Raw genomic sequence first — 19,619 nt, forward strand, 5'->3', positions numbered from 1 at the left:
TTGCCTTCAAAACAGCACCAATTCACCTACTTACACCTGGACACAGTTGTTCTTGATTGTTGGCAGATAGGATGTTCCAAGCTTCTTGGAGAATTCACCACAGTTCTTTTATTTATTTAGGCTGTCTCAATTAATTCTATCTCTTCGTGTAATCCCAGACTGACCAGATGTTCAGTGGGGGGCTCTGTGAGGGCCATGCCGTCTGTTGCAGGGCTCCCTGTTCTTCTATTCTATTCTATTCTATTTGCAAAAGGAATGTTTGGGAGTATAAAATGTATATTTCCTATTGACACACTAGAGTAGCAGATAAAAATAAGACAAATGTTTTTGTGAAACATCTTATGTGCCTAAGACTTTTGCACAGTACTGTATATACACTACTGGTCAAAAGTTTTGAAACACTTGACTGAAATGTTTCTCATGATCTTAAAAATCTTTTGATCTGAAGGCGTATGCTTAAATGTTTGCAATTAGTTTTGTAGACAAAAATATAATTGTGCCACCATATTAATTTATTTCATTATAAAACTTAAATGTAATTTAAAAAAAAAAGTTTTTGAAATTGATGACTTGGACAAAATAATAAAGAAAAGCAGCAATAAGTGCCCAACATAGATGGGAACTCCTTCGATACTGTTTAAAATGCATCCCAGGGTGATACCTCAAGAAGTTGGTTGAGAAATGTCAAGAGTACATTTCTGCAAATTCTAGGCAAAGGGTGACTACTTTGAAGATGCTAAAATATAACACAGTTTTTATTTATTTTGGATTTTGTTTAGTCACAACATAATTCCCATAGTTCCATTTATGTTATTCCATAGTTTTGATGACTTTACTCTTATTCTAAAATGTGAAAAACATTATAATAAAGAATGAGTAAGTGTTTCAAAACTTTTTTTGCACAAAAAACAGTCATAATTTAGTAATATATAATAATTTTCCACCTCGTCTCTGGCCCTTTGTCTGAAATACTCGGTTTCAAGCTCTCTGGCCCTTTAAAACTTCATTGTAAACACCCACTGTTATGATTGGCTAACATCATGCAGCCCCTCAAATACAGACATATTTGAAATGCAATCCGAAGAAAATGAACAAACTCCACAAGACCACAACATTTATCATACAAAATTTTAGGATTAACCTACAGTATAACGCACATCTAACACTGAATATATTAAACTGTTCACTCAAGCAGCATAATAAACTATCAAATAGTCATGACATATGAAATATTTATGAATAAAAGCAATCCACGCTGAAATGTTCTGAATACGCAAACATATTACAATACACGGTGATGTTGGGGTGCTTAAGCCGGCTTCAACAAGCCAAAGCAGAGATGCTGGTCTTCACATTTCACATCTTCCGTGTTTGTTTACACACAGGAACAGCATGTTTCTCCCAATCTTTTGCCGCAGCAGATTGAGACACGTTTTTAAAACTTGCGCTTGTACCGCTCTTAAAACGTGGTGCACATCACCGGAAGCGCATCAAAAAGATCAAAGACGTCCATATATGTTTACAAAAGACTAACAGTTAAAAATAGCACAGATGGGTGCAAAAACGGTTCAGAACGCCTTCCAAACAACAAGAAACAGCGCAGCTGAATGAAACACAATGGAGGTCTCTTTTTAGAGTTCTAACTTGACATTGTGACTTTTAAAAGCAGTGCAAGATGTATGCTATTGGTCAAAGCCATTCATCTAGTGCAGGTAATGTAGAAAAACATTTAAATCCAGATAGGCACATAAAGGTGTCCTGTGTAAGTCTCCTTTGGGTGAATTTCCCATGACAAGCCCTCTCTCCTCTTCACCTGTGACTGATTGATCACCAGTGGCCAGGGCCAAGGGTGCAATGAGGAAGAATAGGCGTTAAAGTCTTGCTGAAGAGGCAGTCATATGCAGATATATTTGGTCCTCATGACGTCACAAGTTCCACAAATTCCAAACTGGCCATTTCTAGAGACTGGTTTAAATAAATGCTATTTTTCTATTAAGGAGGATGTTTTCAGTTCTGAAACTTGCAGTATGTTTTTATAGTACAATGACCACTTATATGTCAAAAGATCAAGGAAAATTGTATTCCTCATGTCATGACCCCTTTAAAGCAGTTGTCCCAGATATTCAGGGTCTCCAGTGCCTGTCCACTAGGCAGGGCGCATCAAACCCTCAAATTCACAGTTTTAAGTGCCAGTAATGAGCACAAAGCTTTTAGAAATAAAAAAGAAAAAAAACACACACACACATTCACTTTGCTCATGGAAAAGGCATCTCACATATGACATTAAAGGGTTAGTTCACCCAAAAATGAAAATTCTCTTATCATTTACACACCCTCATGCCATCCCAGATGTGTATGACTTTCTTCTGCTGAACACAATAGAAGATTTTAAGAAGTATTTCTCAGCTCTTTAGGTTCATACAATGTAAGTGAATGGGTGCCAAGATTTGAAAGCTCCAAAATCCACATAAGGGCAAACTAAAAGTACTCGACTCTGGTGGTTAAATCCATATATTCTGAAGCGATTTGATAGGTGTGGGTGAGAAACTGATCAATATTTATGTCCTTTTTTTACTATAAATTCTCCTCGCTGTTCAGTCAATTTCCACTTTACTCTCACTGCCTCATTCTTCTTCTGTTTTGGGTGATTCACATCCTTCTTGTATAAGAGCAGAATTTATGACAAAAAATGACTTAAATGTTGATCTGTTTCTCACCCACACCTGTCATATCGTGTTTGAACACATGGATTTAACCACTGGAGTCATATGGATTACTTGTATTCTCCCTTTTATGTGGATTTTGGAGTTTCAAAATATTGGCACCCATTCACTTGCATTGTGAGGACCTACAGAGCTGAAATATTCTTCTAAATATCTTAATTTGTGTTCTGCAGAAGAAAGAAAGTCATACACATCTGGGATGCCTTGAGGGTGAGTAAATGATGAGAGAATTTTCATTTTTGGGTGAACTATCCCTATAAAAGTGTATTCCCATTCTTATGTCATATTGTCATGTGTATTTTGTTGGTTCATGTTTTTCACGTCTTTTATTTTGAAATTCTAGTTCCTGTTTCATGTCATGTGGTTCCCTTGTCATGTGATTTCATGTTTCCCTCCATGTTCATGTGTCTTGTTTTCATTGGTTGATTGTCTTGTTATCTTGTTTAGAGTTCTTTGTGTTTATTGGTCATCCTTGTCATGTGTTCTCCCATGTTCATGTATTTAACCCTCATGTTTTCCATTGTCCATTGTCAGGTATTGTTTGTATGTAACTTTGGTTGAGAGGTCAAGTCTAGTTCATGTTTTATTTACGTATGTAGTTAGGGTTTATGGATATCACGATTTGAATAAATTTGCACTTGGGTTCTTTACTCCATCATCTTTGTCATTGCCAGTGCCAGCCGTCGTTACACATACATCCTGGGACACTTTTTCATCATGAATGAAGACATTCCATACTAATGATAGCAACTCTGGTCCGCTGGAACATTTACTAATCATGTTAATTAGCAGCAGACACAGATGACAATATTAATACAGTATATAATATTTCGTTTTATTCTCTTTCAGGGTCATTCTATGAAATGAGTACCTTTTCCAGTTTGATAGTGATTGTTTTTATGTAAAAGATTTTTTAATTATTTTAAGGATTCTATCAGACAAATCATGTGTTTAAGTGTTAATAAATAGCATAGTGCCATCACAAGCTTAATTAATAAATTTTAATATGTTGAAATAATTATGTTTTCATAAAGGTAATAGACTTGACAGTACAGGCTGATTTTACTTAAGTACCATGGGCAGGTTGTTAAAGGGATAGGTCTCTTTTTTAATCACCCTCATGCCATCCCAGATGTATATGACTTCTGTAGAATATAAAGATTTTTAGAAGAAAATTTCAGCTCTATAGGTCATTTAAATGCAAGTGAATGGTGGCCAGACCTTTGAAGCTCCAAAGCAGATAAAGGCAACACTGAAGTAATCCATTCGACTCGAGTGGATCACTTCAGATGACACTGACCACGTTTACATTCACTTAAGAAAATTAAGCAGAAAGCGACATTCTGAAACGTCATGTAAACAAGAACGCTGATTTCCTTACTCGGTTTAAGGGATTCATGTAATTAGGTATTTAAAGTACCTAAAGTATCCTAAAGTAATTATGTTCTATATCATAATTTTGTACGGAAATACTAGCGAGTTATTTATGTATGCAGTAAGCCGACATATGCCATTTGCACCGTCACTTTCACTGAGAGCGCATGCACACAGAGTGAGAGAAAGTGAAGGCATGGTGAAGAAGGCCTATATAGCACATAAAGAACATTATAATGAAAATGCACTAGATTTAAATGGTTTTCTTGGTTTTATTTATCTGTCAAAATAACATTTGGAATTATCGGTCAATATCTTTACAATTTTGTAAATGACACAAAATCTAAAAAAAGCATCTTATAACAGTAGAGATGTTTACATTAAAAGAAAACACAGGCATGTCAGCTTCGTCTTAATATTTTCACATGACATAATACTCAACATTTGAATTTGTCTGGCATTGGGATCCATCAAAGGTGCTATATGTAAGTTTGGCAACAAGCGTTTGAAATGGGTACTGCAGTCCAAATTCAAAATATAGGAGAGTTGTCTGCCCCGCCCCAGACTCGAAGCTCTTGCGGGTTGCCAGAATGTTGACACGCAAATTAGCCAACTCAGCATCCGTTTGAAAGGATTTCTGGGCTTTAAGCTGTTTCCATCTTCCAAAGGCATCTCCAATATTTATCCATGTTTTACTACGCCTCTGGTCATGGTGGTTTTTAGATGGATGGCGAGGCTTTTTAGGTCGGGTGGAATCTGTTTTCTCTGATCCAGTTCGTTTGCTGGCTTCCGTGGCTGCAGCATGCAGTGTTGCCTGCAAACTTGTTCAAATCTGGCAACCCGGTGGTGTTGAAATACTATTGATAAGTGGGCAGTGGGCGGGATCCCACAAATAAACAGAAATTCCGGCCCGGAATGGAAACTTAAAAGTAGAATATACTGGCTGTAGCATTGTTATCAGAGAAGCCAGTATTTCAACTTAGCATGTTTCCTAATTCTCTAATGACATATTATGGTCATTTTATGACCTTTAACGTTCAAAAATCGGGGCTAACTTGACTTATGTTTGATAATTTTGACAAGTTCATCTGATGTTAACAAACTGATATTGTAATAAATTTCCTTTTAACTGACTTTGTGTATTTTTCCACCAAAGCAGAATGTTAGTTTTACAGAATGGCAAATATAAATTTGCATAAAATATTTGCAGTGATGACATAGGGGAAAAATGAGAAGATTTTTTATTGCAGTATTGGATGAGTGACAGAGCAGCCACAATAGGTGAACAGCTGTTCACTGCTGTATTTGACATGCAGTAACTTTGTTTGAAAAACTCACCTTTCTTTGAAAATAATTCAGCCACAGCCCATAAGCTACCTTTTGCTTTTCCTCAGGTTTGTGACTAAACTTTAAGTAAAAGCAAATTTTCATTTGTCTGTAGAGGACCTCTTATGATTAATATATATATGTATATAAATATAAATATAAATATATATATATATATATATATATATATATATATATATATATATATATATATATATATATAAATTGTTTTGTTTTTTTCACTATAGGTTTCAAAAGGTTTTTGACCAAACAGCCAGTCAAGAGGAAATCTTTGATGCCATTGCAAAGCCTGTAGCTGATAAGTGAGTTAAAAAAATTTTCCCCCACTTTCTGTTCTCATTGTTGTTAATGAAACTAATATAATAATAACACTTGCGCTCTGTTACATAATCAACACTGAAGCAAAGATTGCTTGAATTTAGGATTTACCATACTTGATGGCAAGCTGCTTTGATATAAATAGTAGCCCGAAAAGTTTTTATTTATTTATTTTTAATTAACATTAGAAAACAAAATATCAAAGCAAGTGGCATTTAATTAAATAAAGATAGTGCAAGCATACTTTTCAAGATAAACATTTCACAAAAACGTTTTTTGGGGGGGGTTAAATGACAAATAAATATACTGTTCAAAAATTACTGTACAAACAGTATTTGGACTCTTTTTGGTTGTCCAACATTAGTGGTACACTGTAGCTAATGTGATGAACCATACATGTGGTTACTCTGCAAGAACCCTTGTGTGAATTAACTTCGTATGTCCACTAAAAAAAATGTGGAACTCAGGATAACCTTAGAAAAGTTTATTCACCCTTATTAATGCAGAGGGTAATGCACAGCATTACAGCAAATCACACAGCTTGCTGAGGAGAGGTGTGCTATTACTTTTCCAAGTGACCTGACTTATGATGTCAGACTGGTGGAGGATAAAACTATAAAATGGCCGAAAAACAACCAAACAAAAAAAGACCTTAGACATTTTATAGATTAGGACCTACAGACTTGGGGGTTGGTTTCCTTTGAATTGGGCCAGTAAGCAACTGGCTTAACCACCCAGAACACCCTAGCAACCATTTATCAATATGTTAATAAACAGAACAATTTAGCAATGGTATAATTAAGTTCTGTTTTTGGAAGGCCATGTTCGCATAGTTTACTTCAAACCCTGCTGTTACACACTTGCCTGTAATTGCCAAGTAATCCTGAGGTAGACCGGTATATCAGGTTTAACGATTTATCAGTGCTTTTTGGAACTATCGGTTATTGGCAAAAATATATAACGATAGTTACTCATAGTTTTAATCTGGTGAATATAGGCTATAAAAACTTAATTGGGTAAATACTTAAATGTAGAGCAATGTAACAGAGCCAAATCTCTGTCATTCCCAAATAAGTGTCCCAAAATAAGTGTATTCCAGGCTTGTTTAGTTATAAAGTCCTGCGTAATGCACCAAATCTTCATTTCTTTCTGGTCATTGGGATTTTGGTTGCACAACAAACTGCAACTGGGATTTTATTAATGTTGGACTCTTGTAGCCTCTGTGCCTTTGCCTGTCATAGTATGGAAAGACTGAGAACTGTTTGTTTTGTTTTACATTCTATGAATAAATTTTAAAAATTATCGTCAGATTAATCGGTTATCAACCTTTTCCACCACTTTAGTTATCGGTATCGGCAAAATCCAATATGTTCATACTGCATCAGCAAATGTTCCATTGGACGGCGATATGCCTGTATCCACTTGTAAACCCATGAAAGTGCTTAGATATGAATTCTGAAAAAACAAACAAATAAAATTACATTCAGTATCTCATGTTGAACAAAGCAGGGATATATCGATCCGATACCTTGATCGTTATCGGCTCCGATACTAAAGTTTTTAGACGGATCGGATATCGGTCCGACTAGCCCGATCCAAATCTGATAACATGTGTTAGTCATGTTTGTTACTGTCAAGCTCCAAAAATTTCATAAAAGAACCATAAAGGCACCATTAAAGTAGTCCATATGACTTGTGCATTTTATTCAAAGCCACTTGAAGACATGCCATAGCTCTGTGAATCGCAAAAGGCTGTTTAATAAGTAAATATATAAAATTGATGTGCAGCGCGTTAGTAAATGGCGCAGCTCTGTTGACACATATATAGCAAGCACATGATGTTAATGTGCTCATGGCCCTCAGAGCAGTGCGCAATATGTGAGTGGCACACAAGAACAAAATCGCAGATGTAGAAGCTCAGTAGTTCGGTTCATTTGTAACATGCATTGAGAACGGCACCTCAGGGCCATTTCACCAGATTTTGAATAAGAAGCGAATTAAACTACTGTGAGCTAGCCCACATACGTACACTAACAGAACTTCCAGAGTGTTCAGACTGTCAAAATAAAAGCCTGAGCATTTTAAAGTTAAAGGTGCATGACTGAAATAGTTTACTATTGTATTATAAAATTCTAAAGGTCAATAATAATAATAATTATTATTATTATTTTATTATTATAATTATTATTATCATTGTTATTTGTTTACAAATTACAACAATATTTAAGTTGACTGGGTTCCAAAAATAACAGTGTGAATGAAAAGTGGGCTAATATCTTACAACTAAAGTGAAAAAAAATGAGAGAGATCTGAATCCAGATACAAGTTGAAAAAATTGGGTAAAGAAAACGTCATTGTTACTTGTGTAACCTCCGTTCCCTGATGGAGGGAACGAGACATTGTGTCGATGTAGTGACAGTAGGGGTCACTCTTGGGAGCCCGAGACACCTCTGGTCTTTGATAAAAGGCCAATGAAAATTGGCGAGTGGTATTTGCATGCCACTCCCCCGGACATACAGGTATAAAAGGAGCTGGTACGCAACCACTCATTCAAGTTTTATGCTGAGGAGCCGAAATAAGGTCCGGCCATTTCAGCGGGTAGTTCAGCGTTGTGGCAGGAGGGACACAAGTAACCATGATGTTCCCTATCTGTCACTCACTCGACATTGTGTCGATGTAGTGACACTAGGGGTCCCTATACGAAACTCCACAATTGGCTGAACTGTGTTACGTGAACTGGCGGTGTGTGGTGGGCAGACTACTGTGTGCCTCATAGCCAGCACACCAGGTCGACACGTAACCTCCCCCAACATATTTATGAGTGTCGAACAGCCCTTTTTGGGGACAAGTCGACTACCAAGAAGATAGAGACCGGCTTAACCCAGTCGTGGCCTCTTTTCCCCTTCTTTTTTCCACTCCCTAAAAAAGAAGGGGGATCATCCAAGGGGAAGACACCGCGGAGACCACACCTCGCCCAAAGAGAGGGGGGGATATTTAAGTGGAAAAATACGTCACATGGTCTTTCCAACCATGTGGGGAGTCTTCAAGGTAGATCCTGCCCAGTGGGGGAGGAGTTACTACAAACATGGAGACTGGGGCAGACGGGCTCTGCCCAAGGAAGACACAGTTTGCCAACAGGGAAACGAATTGGCGGAAGATATATAATCGCATGGGGTTAGCCTTACAGGGAACCGCAACATGCGGAGCACCTACCCCAGAACAGGGCTCTTAGTTAGCGCGTGTACTGGGCCATCTGCGAGTCTCTCTGAAAACTCGACTGCCACAGGGCTCGGAGGAAGTCAACCAGGGAACAAAGTTTGTGAACACTACTGGGAATTAATGGGGCACGTCTTCAGCTCCAAGGGAGGTGGAAAGCGCTATGTGCAAGCGATATACCTGGCCAGCTATCCCGGGCTTATCCGCTTGTGTTGCGTCACTACCTGGGACGAATCCGGTTCCACCCGGAGGTTGTAGAACCTTGCACAGGTGTTGGGTGTTTCCCAGCCCGCTGCTCTGCAAATGTCTGTTAGAGAGGCACCCCTGGCCAGGGCCCAGGGAGCCACTACACCCCTGGTAGAATGGGCATGTAGCCCTACCGGGGGCGGCATGTCCTAGTCGACATATGCCATAGTTATGGCGTCAGTGAGCCAGTGGGCGATCCTCTGCTTGGAGACAGTGCTTCCTTTCCGCTGTGCACCAAAGCAGACAAAGAGCTGTTCAGAGATTCTAAAGCTCTGCGTGCAATCCAAATAGATGCGTAAAGCACGCACCGGACACAGCGAAGACAGGGCTGGGTCTGCCTCCTCCTGGGGCAGCGCTTGCAGGTTCACCCCTGGTCCCTAAAGGGGTGGTGGGAACCTTGGGCACATAGCACGGTCAGGGTCTCAGGATCACGTGAGAGTAACCTGGACCGAACTCCAGGCACGTTTCGCTGACAGAGGACGCTTGCAGGTCACCTACCCTCTTGATGGAAGTGAGCACAGTCAGGAGGGCAGTCTTCAAGGAGAGTGCCTTAAGCTCGGCTGACTGCAAAGGCTCAAAGGGGGCTCTCTGTAGACCCTGAAGAACTACGGAGAGATCCCATGAGGGAACGAGGCGCGGTCTGGAGGGATTCAGCCTCCTGGCGCCTCTTAGGAACCTGATGATCAGGTCGTGCTTCCCTAAGGACCTACTGTCGACTGCATCATGGTGTGCTGCTATGGCGGCAACGTACACCTTCAAAGTGGAAGGGGACAGCCTCCCTTCCAGCCTCTCCTGCAGGAAGGAAAGCACTGATCCGACTGCGCATCTCTGGGGGTCTTCGCTTCATGAAGAACACCACTTAGCAAACAGACGCCACTTAAAGGCATACAGGCGCCTTGTAGAGGGGGCCCTAGCCTGAGTGATCGTGTCTACCACCGCGGGTGGTAGACCGCTTAGGTCTTCATGTCCCATCCAGGGGCCAGACATGGAGATTCCAGAGGTCTGGGCACGGGTGCCAGATGGTGCCCCTTCCCTGAGAAAGAAGGTCCTTCCCTAGGGGAATTTGCCAGGGGGGAGCTGTTGCGAGGAGCGTGAGGTCTGAGCACCACGTTTGTGTGGGCCAGTAGGGTGCTACCAGGACGACCTGCTCCTCGTCCTCCCTGACCTTGCACAGGGTCTGCGCAAGCAGGCTCACTGGGAGAAATGCATATTTGCGCATGCCAGGGAGCCAGCTGTGTGCCAGTGTGTCGATGCTGAGGGGCGGGCAGTGGGGAGGATCCTTGGGAGGTGAACAGGTGCACCTGTGCCTGTCGAATCGACTCCAAATCAGCTGGACCACCTGAGGGTGGAGTCTCCACTCTCCCCTGAGGGTAACCTGTCGTGACAGCGTGTCCGCTGTAGTGTTGAGGTTGCCCAGGATGTGAGTGGCTTGCAGCAACTTGAAGTGCTGCTGACTCCAGAGGAGGAGACGGCGGGCGAGTTGTGACATACACTGAGAGCGCAGACCGCCTTGGCGGTTGACATATGCTACCATTGTCATGTTGTCTGTCTGAACTAACATGTGCTTGCCCTGGATCAATGGCCGAAACCTCCGCAGGGTGAGCAGAATTGCCAACAACTCGAGGCAGTTGATGTGCCAATGCAGTCGCGGACCCGTCCAGAGGCCGGCGGCTGCGTGCCCATTGCAAACAGCGCCCCAGCCCATTTTGGAGGCGTCTGTCGTGACCACGACACGCCTGGAGACCAGTTCTAGAGGAACACCTGCCGTAGAAACGAGAGGTCGGTCTAAGGGCTGAAAAGACGGTGACAGACCGGCACTATGACCACGCAACGTGTCCCGTGGCGCCATGCCCATCTCGGCACTCGAGTCTGGAGCCAGTGCTGAAGCAGTCTCATATGCATCAACCCGAGCGGGGTGGCCACCGCCGAGGATGCCATATGCCCCAGGAGCCTCTGAAAAAGTTTCAGTGGAACCGCTGTTTTCTGTTTGAATGCGTTCAAACAGGCCAGCACCGACTGGGTGCGCTCGTTCGTAAGGCGTGCCGTCAAGGAGACTGAGTCCAACTCCAAACTGAGAAAAGAGATGCTCTGAACTGGGAGGAGCTTGTGCTTTTCCCAGTTGACCCGAAGCCCTAATCGGCTGAGGTGTGAGAGCACCAGGTCCCTGTGTGCACACAACATGTCTCGAGAATGAGCTAGGATTAGCCAGTCGTCGAAATAGTTGAGAATGCGAATGCCCACCTCCCTTAACGGGGCAAGAGCAGCCTCTGCGACCTTCGTAAAGACGCGAGGAAACAGGCTGAAAGGGAGGACTTTGTACTGATACGCCTGACTCTCGGATGCAAACCGCAGGAAGGGTCTGTTTCGAGGAAGGATCGAGACGTGGAAGTACGCATCCTTCAGGTCTACCACCGCGAACCAATCTTGATGCTGGACGCTCGCCATAATGCATTTTTGCGTCAGCATCTTGAACGGGAGTCTGTGTAAAGCCTAGTTCTTTTTTCGGTATGATGAAGTAGGGGCTGAAAAACCCCTTCTTCATCTCAGCTGGAGGGACAGGTTCTATCGCACCCTTCCATAGGAGGGTAGCAATCTCCACCAAGGTGAAGTGGACACCGCTGAACCTGGGCGGACGCCCGGCAAAATGAACCGCACAGCCGGTTCGGACGGTCCGGACCAGCCCTCGCGACGGATTGGAAAGCGCAAGCCATGCGTCCAAGTGCCGCGCAAGGGGGACCAAAGGGACAATGTCATCGGACTTACCAGCAGGTGGGACCTCGCGGCGGGGCAGAGCTCGAGGTGCCACACCACGTCGTGGCCGTGCTGAGTCTAAGGACATTGAAGGACTTACCTGGCCCCTTGTGACCACCCCCGGAACATCCTGGCACGGGGGAGGAAGAGGCCTGTCCTCGTGACCCGTGGAGACTGTCACATCGGGGGTGGATTTGTGCCACAGCTGGGCGCCCAGGGGCGGGAGACCGCTGCTGGATCGCCAAACCTGCCAAATAGAGTGGTGGACGGTGGTCGTGATGATTGCTGTGCACACCGGATACGTGACCCAGGGAACAAGGAAACCGCTCTTGCTAAGCTCTTGAGTACTGCAGCCACTTGGGCATGCAGTGCAATTAAATGCAAAAGGTAACAAAAAGATGGAGAGATCTGCTTACCAGCTTCAGAGCAGCGGGTTTTGTTGTCCCTGGGTCGCCCGTCTCAAGGGCGCTTTGAAGCCTTTCTGGGCGGCCGCGAGACGGGTGGCGTCTGCTTCCTGCGGTGGGCTCCACACCGGGGCCGGGCCGAAGTGGCGGGCATTGGCAGAGCCGGTGCAGTCACCACAGGGGCACGCCCTTGGCGATGAGTAGACGGGGTGCGGGATCTGGAGCCACGCCGGGGCAGGAGATGCCGGCTAGCATCCGTCTACTGCTCCACCATCGAAAACTGCTGGGCAAAGTCCTCGATGGTGTCGCCGAATAGGCCCGCCTAGGAAATGGGGGCAGCGAGGAATCGTGTCTTGTCGGCCTTGTCCATCTCGACCAGGTTGAGCCAAAGGTGGCGCTCCTGGACCACTAGTGTGGCCATCGTCTGCCCGAGAGACTGCGCCGTGACCTCCGTCGCTCGTAGAGCAAGGTCGGTCACCGAGCGCAGTTCCTGCATCAATCCCGGGGCGGAACCACCCTCGTGCAGTTCCTTTAGCGCCTTGGCGGACTTGTAGGAGAGCCATGGTGTGCAGGGCGGAGGCGGCTTGTCCAGCAGCACCGTAGGCCTTGGCCGTCAGAGACGACGTAAACTTACAGGCCTTGGACGGGGGCTTTGGGCACCTGCGCCAGGTGACGGCGCTCTGCAGGCTTAGGTGCACCGCGAGCGCCTTTATCCACCGGGTGATTGCCGATTAGCCCTTGGCCGCCCCACGATCGAGGATAGTTAGGGCGGGGAAGCTGAAAAGATTGGGACGGGCAGTAAAAAGTGCCTCCTGCGACCTTGTCAGCTCTTCATGCACTTCCGGGAAGAAAGGAACTGGGGCGGGGCATGGCTTTGAGCGGCACCGCGAGCCCAGGAACCAGTCACCAAGCCACGAGGGTTCAGGGAAGAGCAGTGAGTTCCACTCTAGCCAACGCTCGCAGCTGCCCGGGAAAGCATGTCGTCATCTCCGCGTCAGCCTGTGACTGGGCAATCGTCCCCAAAGGGAGCAGCCCAGCTGAGGCTTCTGACTGGACGAGCCCGCTCTCCGATGCTGTGTTCGAGAGCTCATCACTTTCGCGGGCTCCGAATAAGAGGTCAAACTCGCCGTGAGGTGAGCCGGCAGACTCATCCGGAAGCCCGATCAGGGCAGACGAGCATGCTGGGGAATGGGAGGTCCGTGGGGGGATACCCGGCGGAGGCGGTCCCATTGGGGTCCCCAAATCGCCCCCAGTGCTAGCTGCACTGGCCTCATACCCGTGGGTAAAAGGACCGAGGCGGGGAGCCTCTGGGGTGGCTTGCTTTCTTACGAAGGCGAGCCGCAACCGCAACGTTGCCATGGACATATTCTCGCAATGAGAACATGACCATCCCGAACGCTGTCGCCGCGTGAGCAGTGCCCAGACATGAAAGACAGTGATCGTGACCGTCAGAAGGCGAGAGATAACAAGCGCAACCAGGAATAACACACAATCGGAAAAGCATCTTTAGAAAGACGCGTCTTTAAAAAGACGTTCCGTGTGTGCCGCTCTTTTAGAGAAATATACACTTTTCGAGAAATATACTCTTTTATTTCTGACGTAGTGCCCAGGGGCATTCTCTGCAGTGCACCAGTGCAGAGGAAGGAGAAGCCGCTGAAGTGGGCCATCAGATCCAGCAGAGGTGAATGAACAGTAGTATTCAGCTCAGTGAGCATGACCGTTCGGCTCCGAAGAGAAAATCTGAATGAGTGGTTGCATACCAGCTCCTTTTATACCCGTATGTCCGGGGGAGTGGCATGCAAATACCACTTGCCAATTTTCATTGGCCTTTATCAAAGACCAGAGGTGTCTCGGGCTCCCAAGAGTGACCCCTAGTGTCACTACATCGACACAACATCGAGTGAGTGACAGATACGGAGCTGGCTTCTTTTCTAGTTCTGACTTTCACTGGAATTACTGTTAATTTTGCTACTACATTATCCAGTAGACTAGTTAACAAAGTTTTTCTTAATAGGCTATACAATTAAATTGATATAATGTGTAGTTAAAGGTTTGTGTTTCTTTACATATAAAAGAACCCCATAATTAGTATCATAGAGTGAGATATAGATATTCTAAACTGATTATGAAAAAACAACACTGGTATCAGATCGGTATCGGCTGATACAGAGATTTCTGGTATTGGAATCGGAAAAGAAAAAGTGGTATTGGTGCATTCCTAGAACAAAGTGTTAAAACTGCAAACTAGTTAATGATTCCTTTTGACCAAATTTAAGTACTTTTGCCCATACTTTACTATCATTAAAAATAGTTATTTTGTAGGGTGTTCACACTTGAGTCCGCTTTTAAGATCCATTCTTTAAATTATTATAATTATTATTATTAACACTATTAATATATTCCAATACATAATAATAATATACAATAGTAATATATATCTGTACTAATTTAGCAAGCAACATTGCTGTACAGTCTCAAGCCTTTATTTGGCAGAAGGGAGACTATTGTTTCAGTGTTTTACTAGCAGAGGTGACAGTATACATGTAGAGGTGCTATAACACCATATCATTATCTCATGTGTGTTCAAAGTATGTGTAACACAGAGCAACACACATATGATACTTGTAAACATTAGCTCACTAATACCGTAGACAGTTATGCTTAATTAACCATGAGAGGCAGAAACCATGATCCTGGTTAAAATATATTTAATTGTGCAGCCTTAAATAAAAATCGAAATTGGCATTACTAAAACATCTAATAAGTTATATTGATCATCAGAGCACAGCCTAATGGCTTAAAGCTTTGAATAAAAGTTGTGGAACTAGTGATCATAAATGCAAGAGGATGGCTAGGTCATAATCATAAATGGATTTAGTTCCAAAAACATCCAGACTGCTCCAAAAACATCCAGACAATGTATAAAAGTTAGTGCTGTAAATAAATCCTGCTTGTTGCAAAATTCATGTGACTTCTCTTATAAAACAGCCCTTCTTTTGTAGCATCATTGTGGCAAGTTTTACAAGCATGACTCATCAGAAAAAATGTCTGAATGTCTGAATGACTTTTTGCTGAATATCTTTAGGCTGAATGTCTGAATGTCCACTTTGTCTATTTGTTTGTTGTTATGTATTGGCCTTGTCACCAAACAGCAGCTCTGGTGACACTGACTTCCAAACCTCAGGTACCATGGCATTACGAAAAACAGGCCATTAACAAACAGCTCTTTCTCCATTCAAAGTATAAAAAAATAAAATAAAAAAACTACCCTCTCGTATTTCTCAGGAATTCAATTTAGAGTGTGCTAAGAGCCACCCTTAATGTGGGTTGAAGGCCTTTAATTACCATGACAACATAGGATATGGACTTCATAGTGATCCACCCTTCAATCTTACCAGAGAGCTCATTTATAGACTTTGTGAAAATATAATCCACAAGGAAATTTCCATTAAGAAAGGAGGGAAAGTCATACAGGAATGTCTTGGGCACTACGTGGACTTTTCTTGAGAAGGTGTCTATGGGTAAATCTCACAAAGAAATGTACAGGTTATATTTCATAAATTAAAATAAATGTATACAAAATTATATTTTGCATAAAGAAAATAAAGCTTATTTTTAGGTTCATTAAGATCTCTTGCATTGTGACGTTATTTTCAGAATAAATGAAATACAACAAAGTAGTGTATAGGGCCAGTTGCATAAAACTTTTTAGACTAGTCTTACTAGTTAGTCATCTAAAATTTTAGTCGAAACTTTTTCAGTCAGTTGCATAAAAACTTAAGGCGGTCGCATATTCGATGAGAAGCGCCACACCTCGTCGCATCTAGGACGCAGCACAGGTATCAAACACAAGGCATGTTGATGCGGTTCAGATGGCAGACAGTACACACAAAAGTTACCAAGGTTTTCCCCTTCAAAAATGAAAAACGACAGAGTAAACACTAGAGTTCTCCTTCTGCCCACTTACAGGCAGAAACTGAAACAGGAAGCACCCACCCTCAGAATGATCCAGTGCCGGTCAGACCAATCAGATTCTATGCTACAGGACTGTTTTGATCATGTGGACTGGGAGATGTTCAGGTCCGCCACTGATGACGACATCGAGGTCTACGCTGATACCGTAACATGTTTCATCAGGAAGTACATAAATGATATAGTGCCGACCAAAATAATACGGATCTATCCTAACCAGAAACCATGGATTAATAGCGATGTTTGTGCGGCACTTAATGTGCGGACCTCCGCTTTTAATTCCGGGAACGCGGAGCATAAAATAGCCATCAGAGCAGCCACACGGCAGTACAGGGACAAGATTGAAGGACAGTTCAACACCGACTCTAGAAGCATGTGGCAGGGAATTAATATCATCACGGACTGCAAAGGAAATAAAAACTCCGCCGTGAACACTCCTGCCTCTCTTCCGGATGAGCTTAATATTTGTATGCACGTTTCGAGGGAAACAACACCGCCCTCGTGGAGAGAGCTCTCACGACCGAAGCTACAGGGGTTAGTTCACTCTCTGTCTCTGTAGCGGATGTAACCCGATCCTTCCAATGGGTGAATATCCGTAAAGCTGCAGGTCCAGACGGCATTCCAGGCCGCGTCATCAGAGCTGGTGTTTTTATGGACATTTTTAACCTTTCCCTCTCCTAGTCTGTGGTCCCCACATGCTTTAAAACGTCCACCATTGTGCCTGTACCAAAGCAACTCAAAATCTCTTGCTTAAATGACTGGCATCCTGTTGCTCTGACCCCCATCATCAGCAAATGCTTTGAGAGGCTAATCAGAGATTACATCTGCTCTGTACTGCCTGCCTCACTGGTAAACTCCTCACTGCAGTTTACCGCAACAACCGCTCCACTGATGATGCCATTGCATCTACACTACACACTGCTCTCTCCCACCTGGAAAAAAGGAACACATTTGTGAGAATGCTCTTTTGTGGACTACAGCTTAGCATTCAACACCATAGTGCCCTCCAAGCTTGATTTGAAACTCCGGGCTTAAACAGCTCACTGTGCAGCTGGATCCTGGACTTCCTGTCAAGCAGACCCCAGGTGGTTAGAATAGGCAGCAACATCTCCTCATCACTGACCCTCAACACTGGAGCCCCGTAGGGCTGTGTTCTCAGCCCACTCCTGTATTCCCTGTACACACATGACTGTGTGGCAACACACAGCTCCAATGTCATCATTAAGTTTGCTGATGATACGACGGTGGTAGTTCTGATCACTGACAATGATGAAACAGCCTACAGAGAGGAGGTGCACACTCTGACACGCTGATGTCAGGAGCACAACCTCTCCCTCAAGGTCAGTAAGACCAAAGAGCTTGTGGTGGACTTCAGGAGAAAAGACAGAGAACACAGCCCCATCACCATCAATGGAGCACCGGTGGAGAGAATCAGCAGCTTCAAGTTCCTCGGTGTCCAAATCACTGAGGAACTCACATGGTCCGTCCACACAGAAGTCGTTGTGAAGAATGCTCACCAGTGCCTCTTCTTCCTGAGACGGCTGAGGAAGTTTGGAATGAACCACAACATCCTCACACGGTTCTAAACCAGCACTGTAGAGAGCATCCTGACTGGCTGCATCATTGCCTGGTATGGCAAGAGCACCGCCCTCAACCGCAAAGCCATGCAAAAGGTGGTGCGAACTGCCAGACACATCATCGGAGGTGAGCTTCCAACCTTCCAGGACATCTATACCAGACGTTGTGTGAAAAAAGCTGGGAGGATCATCAGAGACTCCAGCCACCCGAGCCATGGGCTGCTCTCATTTTTACCATCAGGCAGGCAGTTTCGCAGCATCAGGACCTGTACCAGTCGACTTCATGACAGCTTCTTCCCCCAAGCGATCACACTTTTGAACTCTTGATCGTTCACGATACATACAGTATATCAGCACTGCACTTTATTAGCCTCAGACTGGACTCACATTTTATACTTCTCTTAATAACACACACTGGCAACTGATTATCAACCAACAGCTGAATGTCAACACAACACTTCATATTTATTTCCACTGATTACGGGGGGGACAGTGTATTTTTATTGTATACATTGTACTTATTTTGTGTATATTGTATATTATTTGTATTGTATACAGTCTTCTTATTTTGTGTATACTGTATATTATTAGGTGTATATTGTATTGTGTAACAAGATGTGTAAACTGTGTTATGTGTAAATCAGATGTTTATTGTAATTGTCATACTGCTATGTTGCTTGCAACTGCACCCAAGAATTTCATCCACTGTTGCACTTGTGTATATGGTTGAGTGACAATAAAGGGATTTGTTTTGATAAATAATGTATGTCCTTTGCTAATGATTTGTGTCGAATTTAATGGAAAATATGCGAGTTGCGCTCAGTGGCATGGCAGAAATTTGAGCTGGCTCCGGAGACATAGCTGGGCACTGGCAACAGATGGCGAGTGGCAGCGGCAATGTGCGTACCTTGATTGAAAACGGTTGTTTCGAATTTTAGAATGCGCCATGTCATCCGCCAGACGCGTCTGGTGTGCGACTTCCTTTAGATCGGTCTAATTTAAGACCAAAATATAAGAGAGCACAGCCCTAGGCTAACCTTTGTTTACATTCCATGTTGCCATGGAAAATAACTGGCAGCTGTGCCAGTGAGGGCTTCTGTTGAGTGCTAAATGGAGCTTCAGTTGAGACTTCGTAGAAGACTTTGACTTCTACGATGGAAACAAAATTTCTTGTGTTTTTTATTATTTGTGTTCATTAGAATACATTTTTAAGCATTGCATTCCTCTAATAACCAGATATATTCAGTGAATGAAAACTGTATTGAGAGTCCACAGTCGGACATTTAAGTCGTTCAGTATCATACATTTCCCAGAGTGTAATGCAAGTTAGACCGTCTTACTAAAGACAGCTGCGAGCTTGTTTTATGCAACAGGCTTTCTGTGGCGTCTTTTGCTAGTCAGACTAATTGTTAGACGAAGTCTCAAGTTAATGGTTATGTTTATGCAACTGGCCACTGCTATGTGTTGTGGAATTATACATGGATAATATTGTTAGAATATATTGGATCATTTGGAGAGAGCACGATTGAAACTCGATTGAAAATGTGAATGGTCCTTTCTCATGCACATGTAGAGACCATGTTGCTAGGGTGTTGTGGAAGGGTTGCCATGCAGTTACTTGGGTGTTCTGGGTGGCTGCTAGGGCGTTCTGGTGGTCACTAAATATTTGCCTACTGGCCCAAGTCAGAAAA

General features: G+C 43.6%; 1 protein-coding gene across 4 annotated transcripts in view; it reads left to right on the top strand.

Moving 5' to 3' along the window:
• kif6 (kinesin family member 6) overlaps positions 1-19,619 on the top strand; it is a 326,246-nt gene that overhangs the window by 4,143 nt on the left and 302,484 nt on the right. For 3 of the 4 annotated variants that reach the window (XR_007892184.1, XR_007892185.1, XM_051646212.1), the window contains exon 3: positions 5,672-5,746. The exons of the other annotated variant lie outside the window; for it this stretch is intronic. Coding sequence is in view for 1 of the 3 variants with exons in the window: in XM_051646212.1 (XP_051502172.1) it covers positions 5,672-5,746 (75 nt within the window). In the remaining 2 variants the exon portion in view is untranslated. The remainder of the gene's footprint in view (positions 1-5,671; positions 5,747-19,619) is intronic. 4 annotated transcript variants of the gene reach the window in all.

Source organism: Myxocyprinus asiaticus, chromosome 20 (assembly GCF_019703515.2).
Source record: "Myxocyprinus asiaticus isolate MX2 ecotype Aquarium Trade chromosome 20, UBuf_Myxa_2, whole genome shotgun sequence".
In the NCBI taxonomy this organism is placed as follows: Eukaryota; Metazoa; Chordata; class Actinopteri; order Cypriniformes; family Catostomidae; genus Myxocyprinus; species Myxocyprinus asiaticus.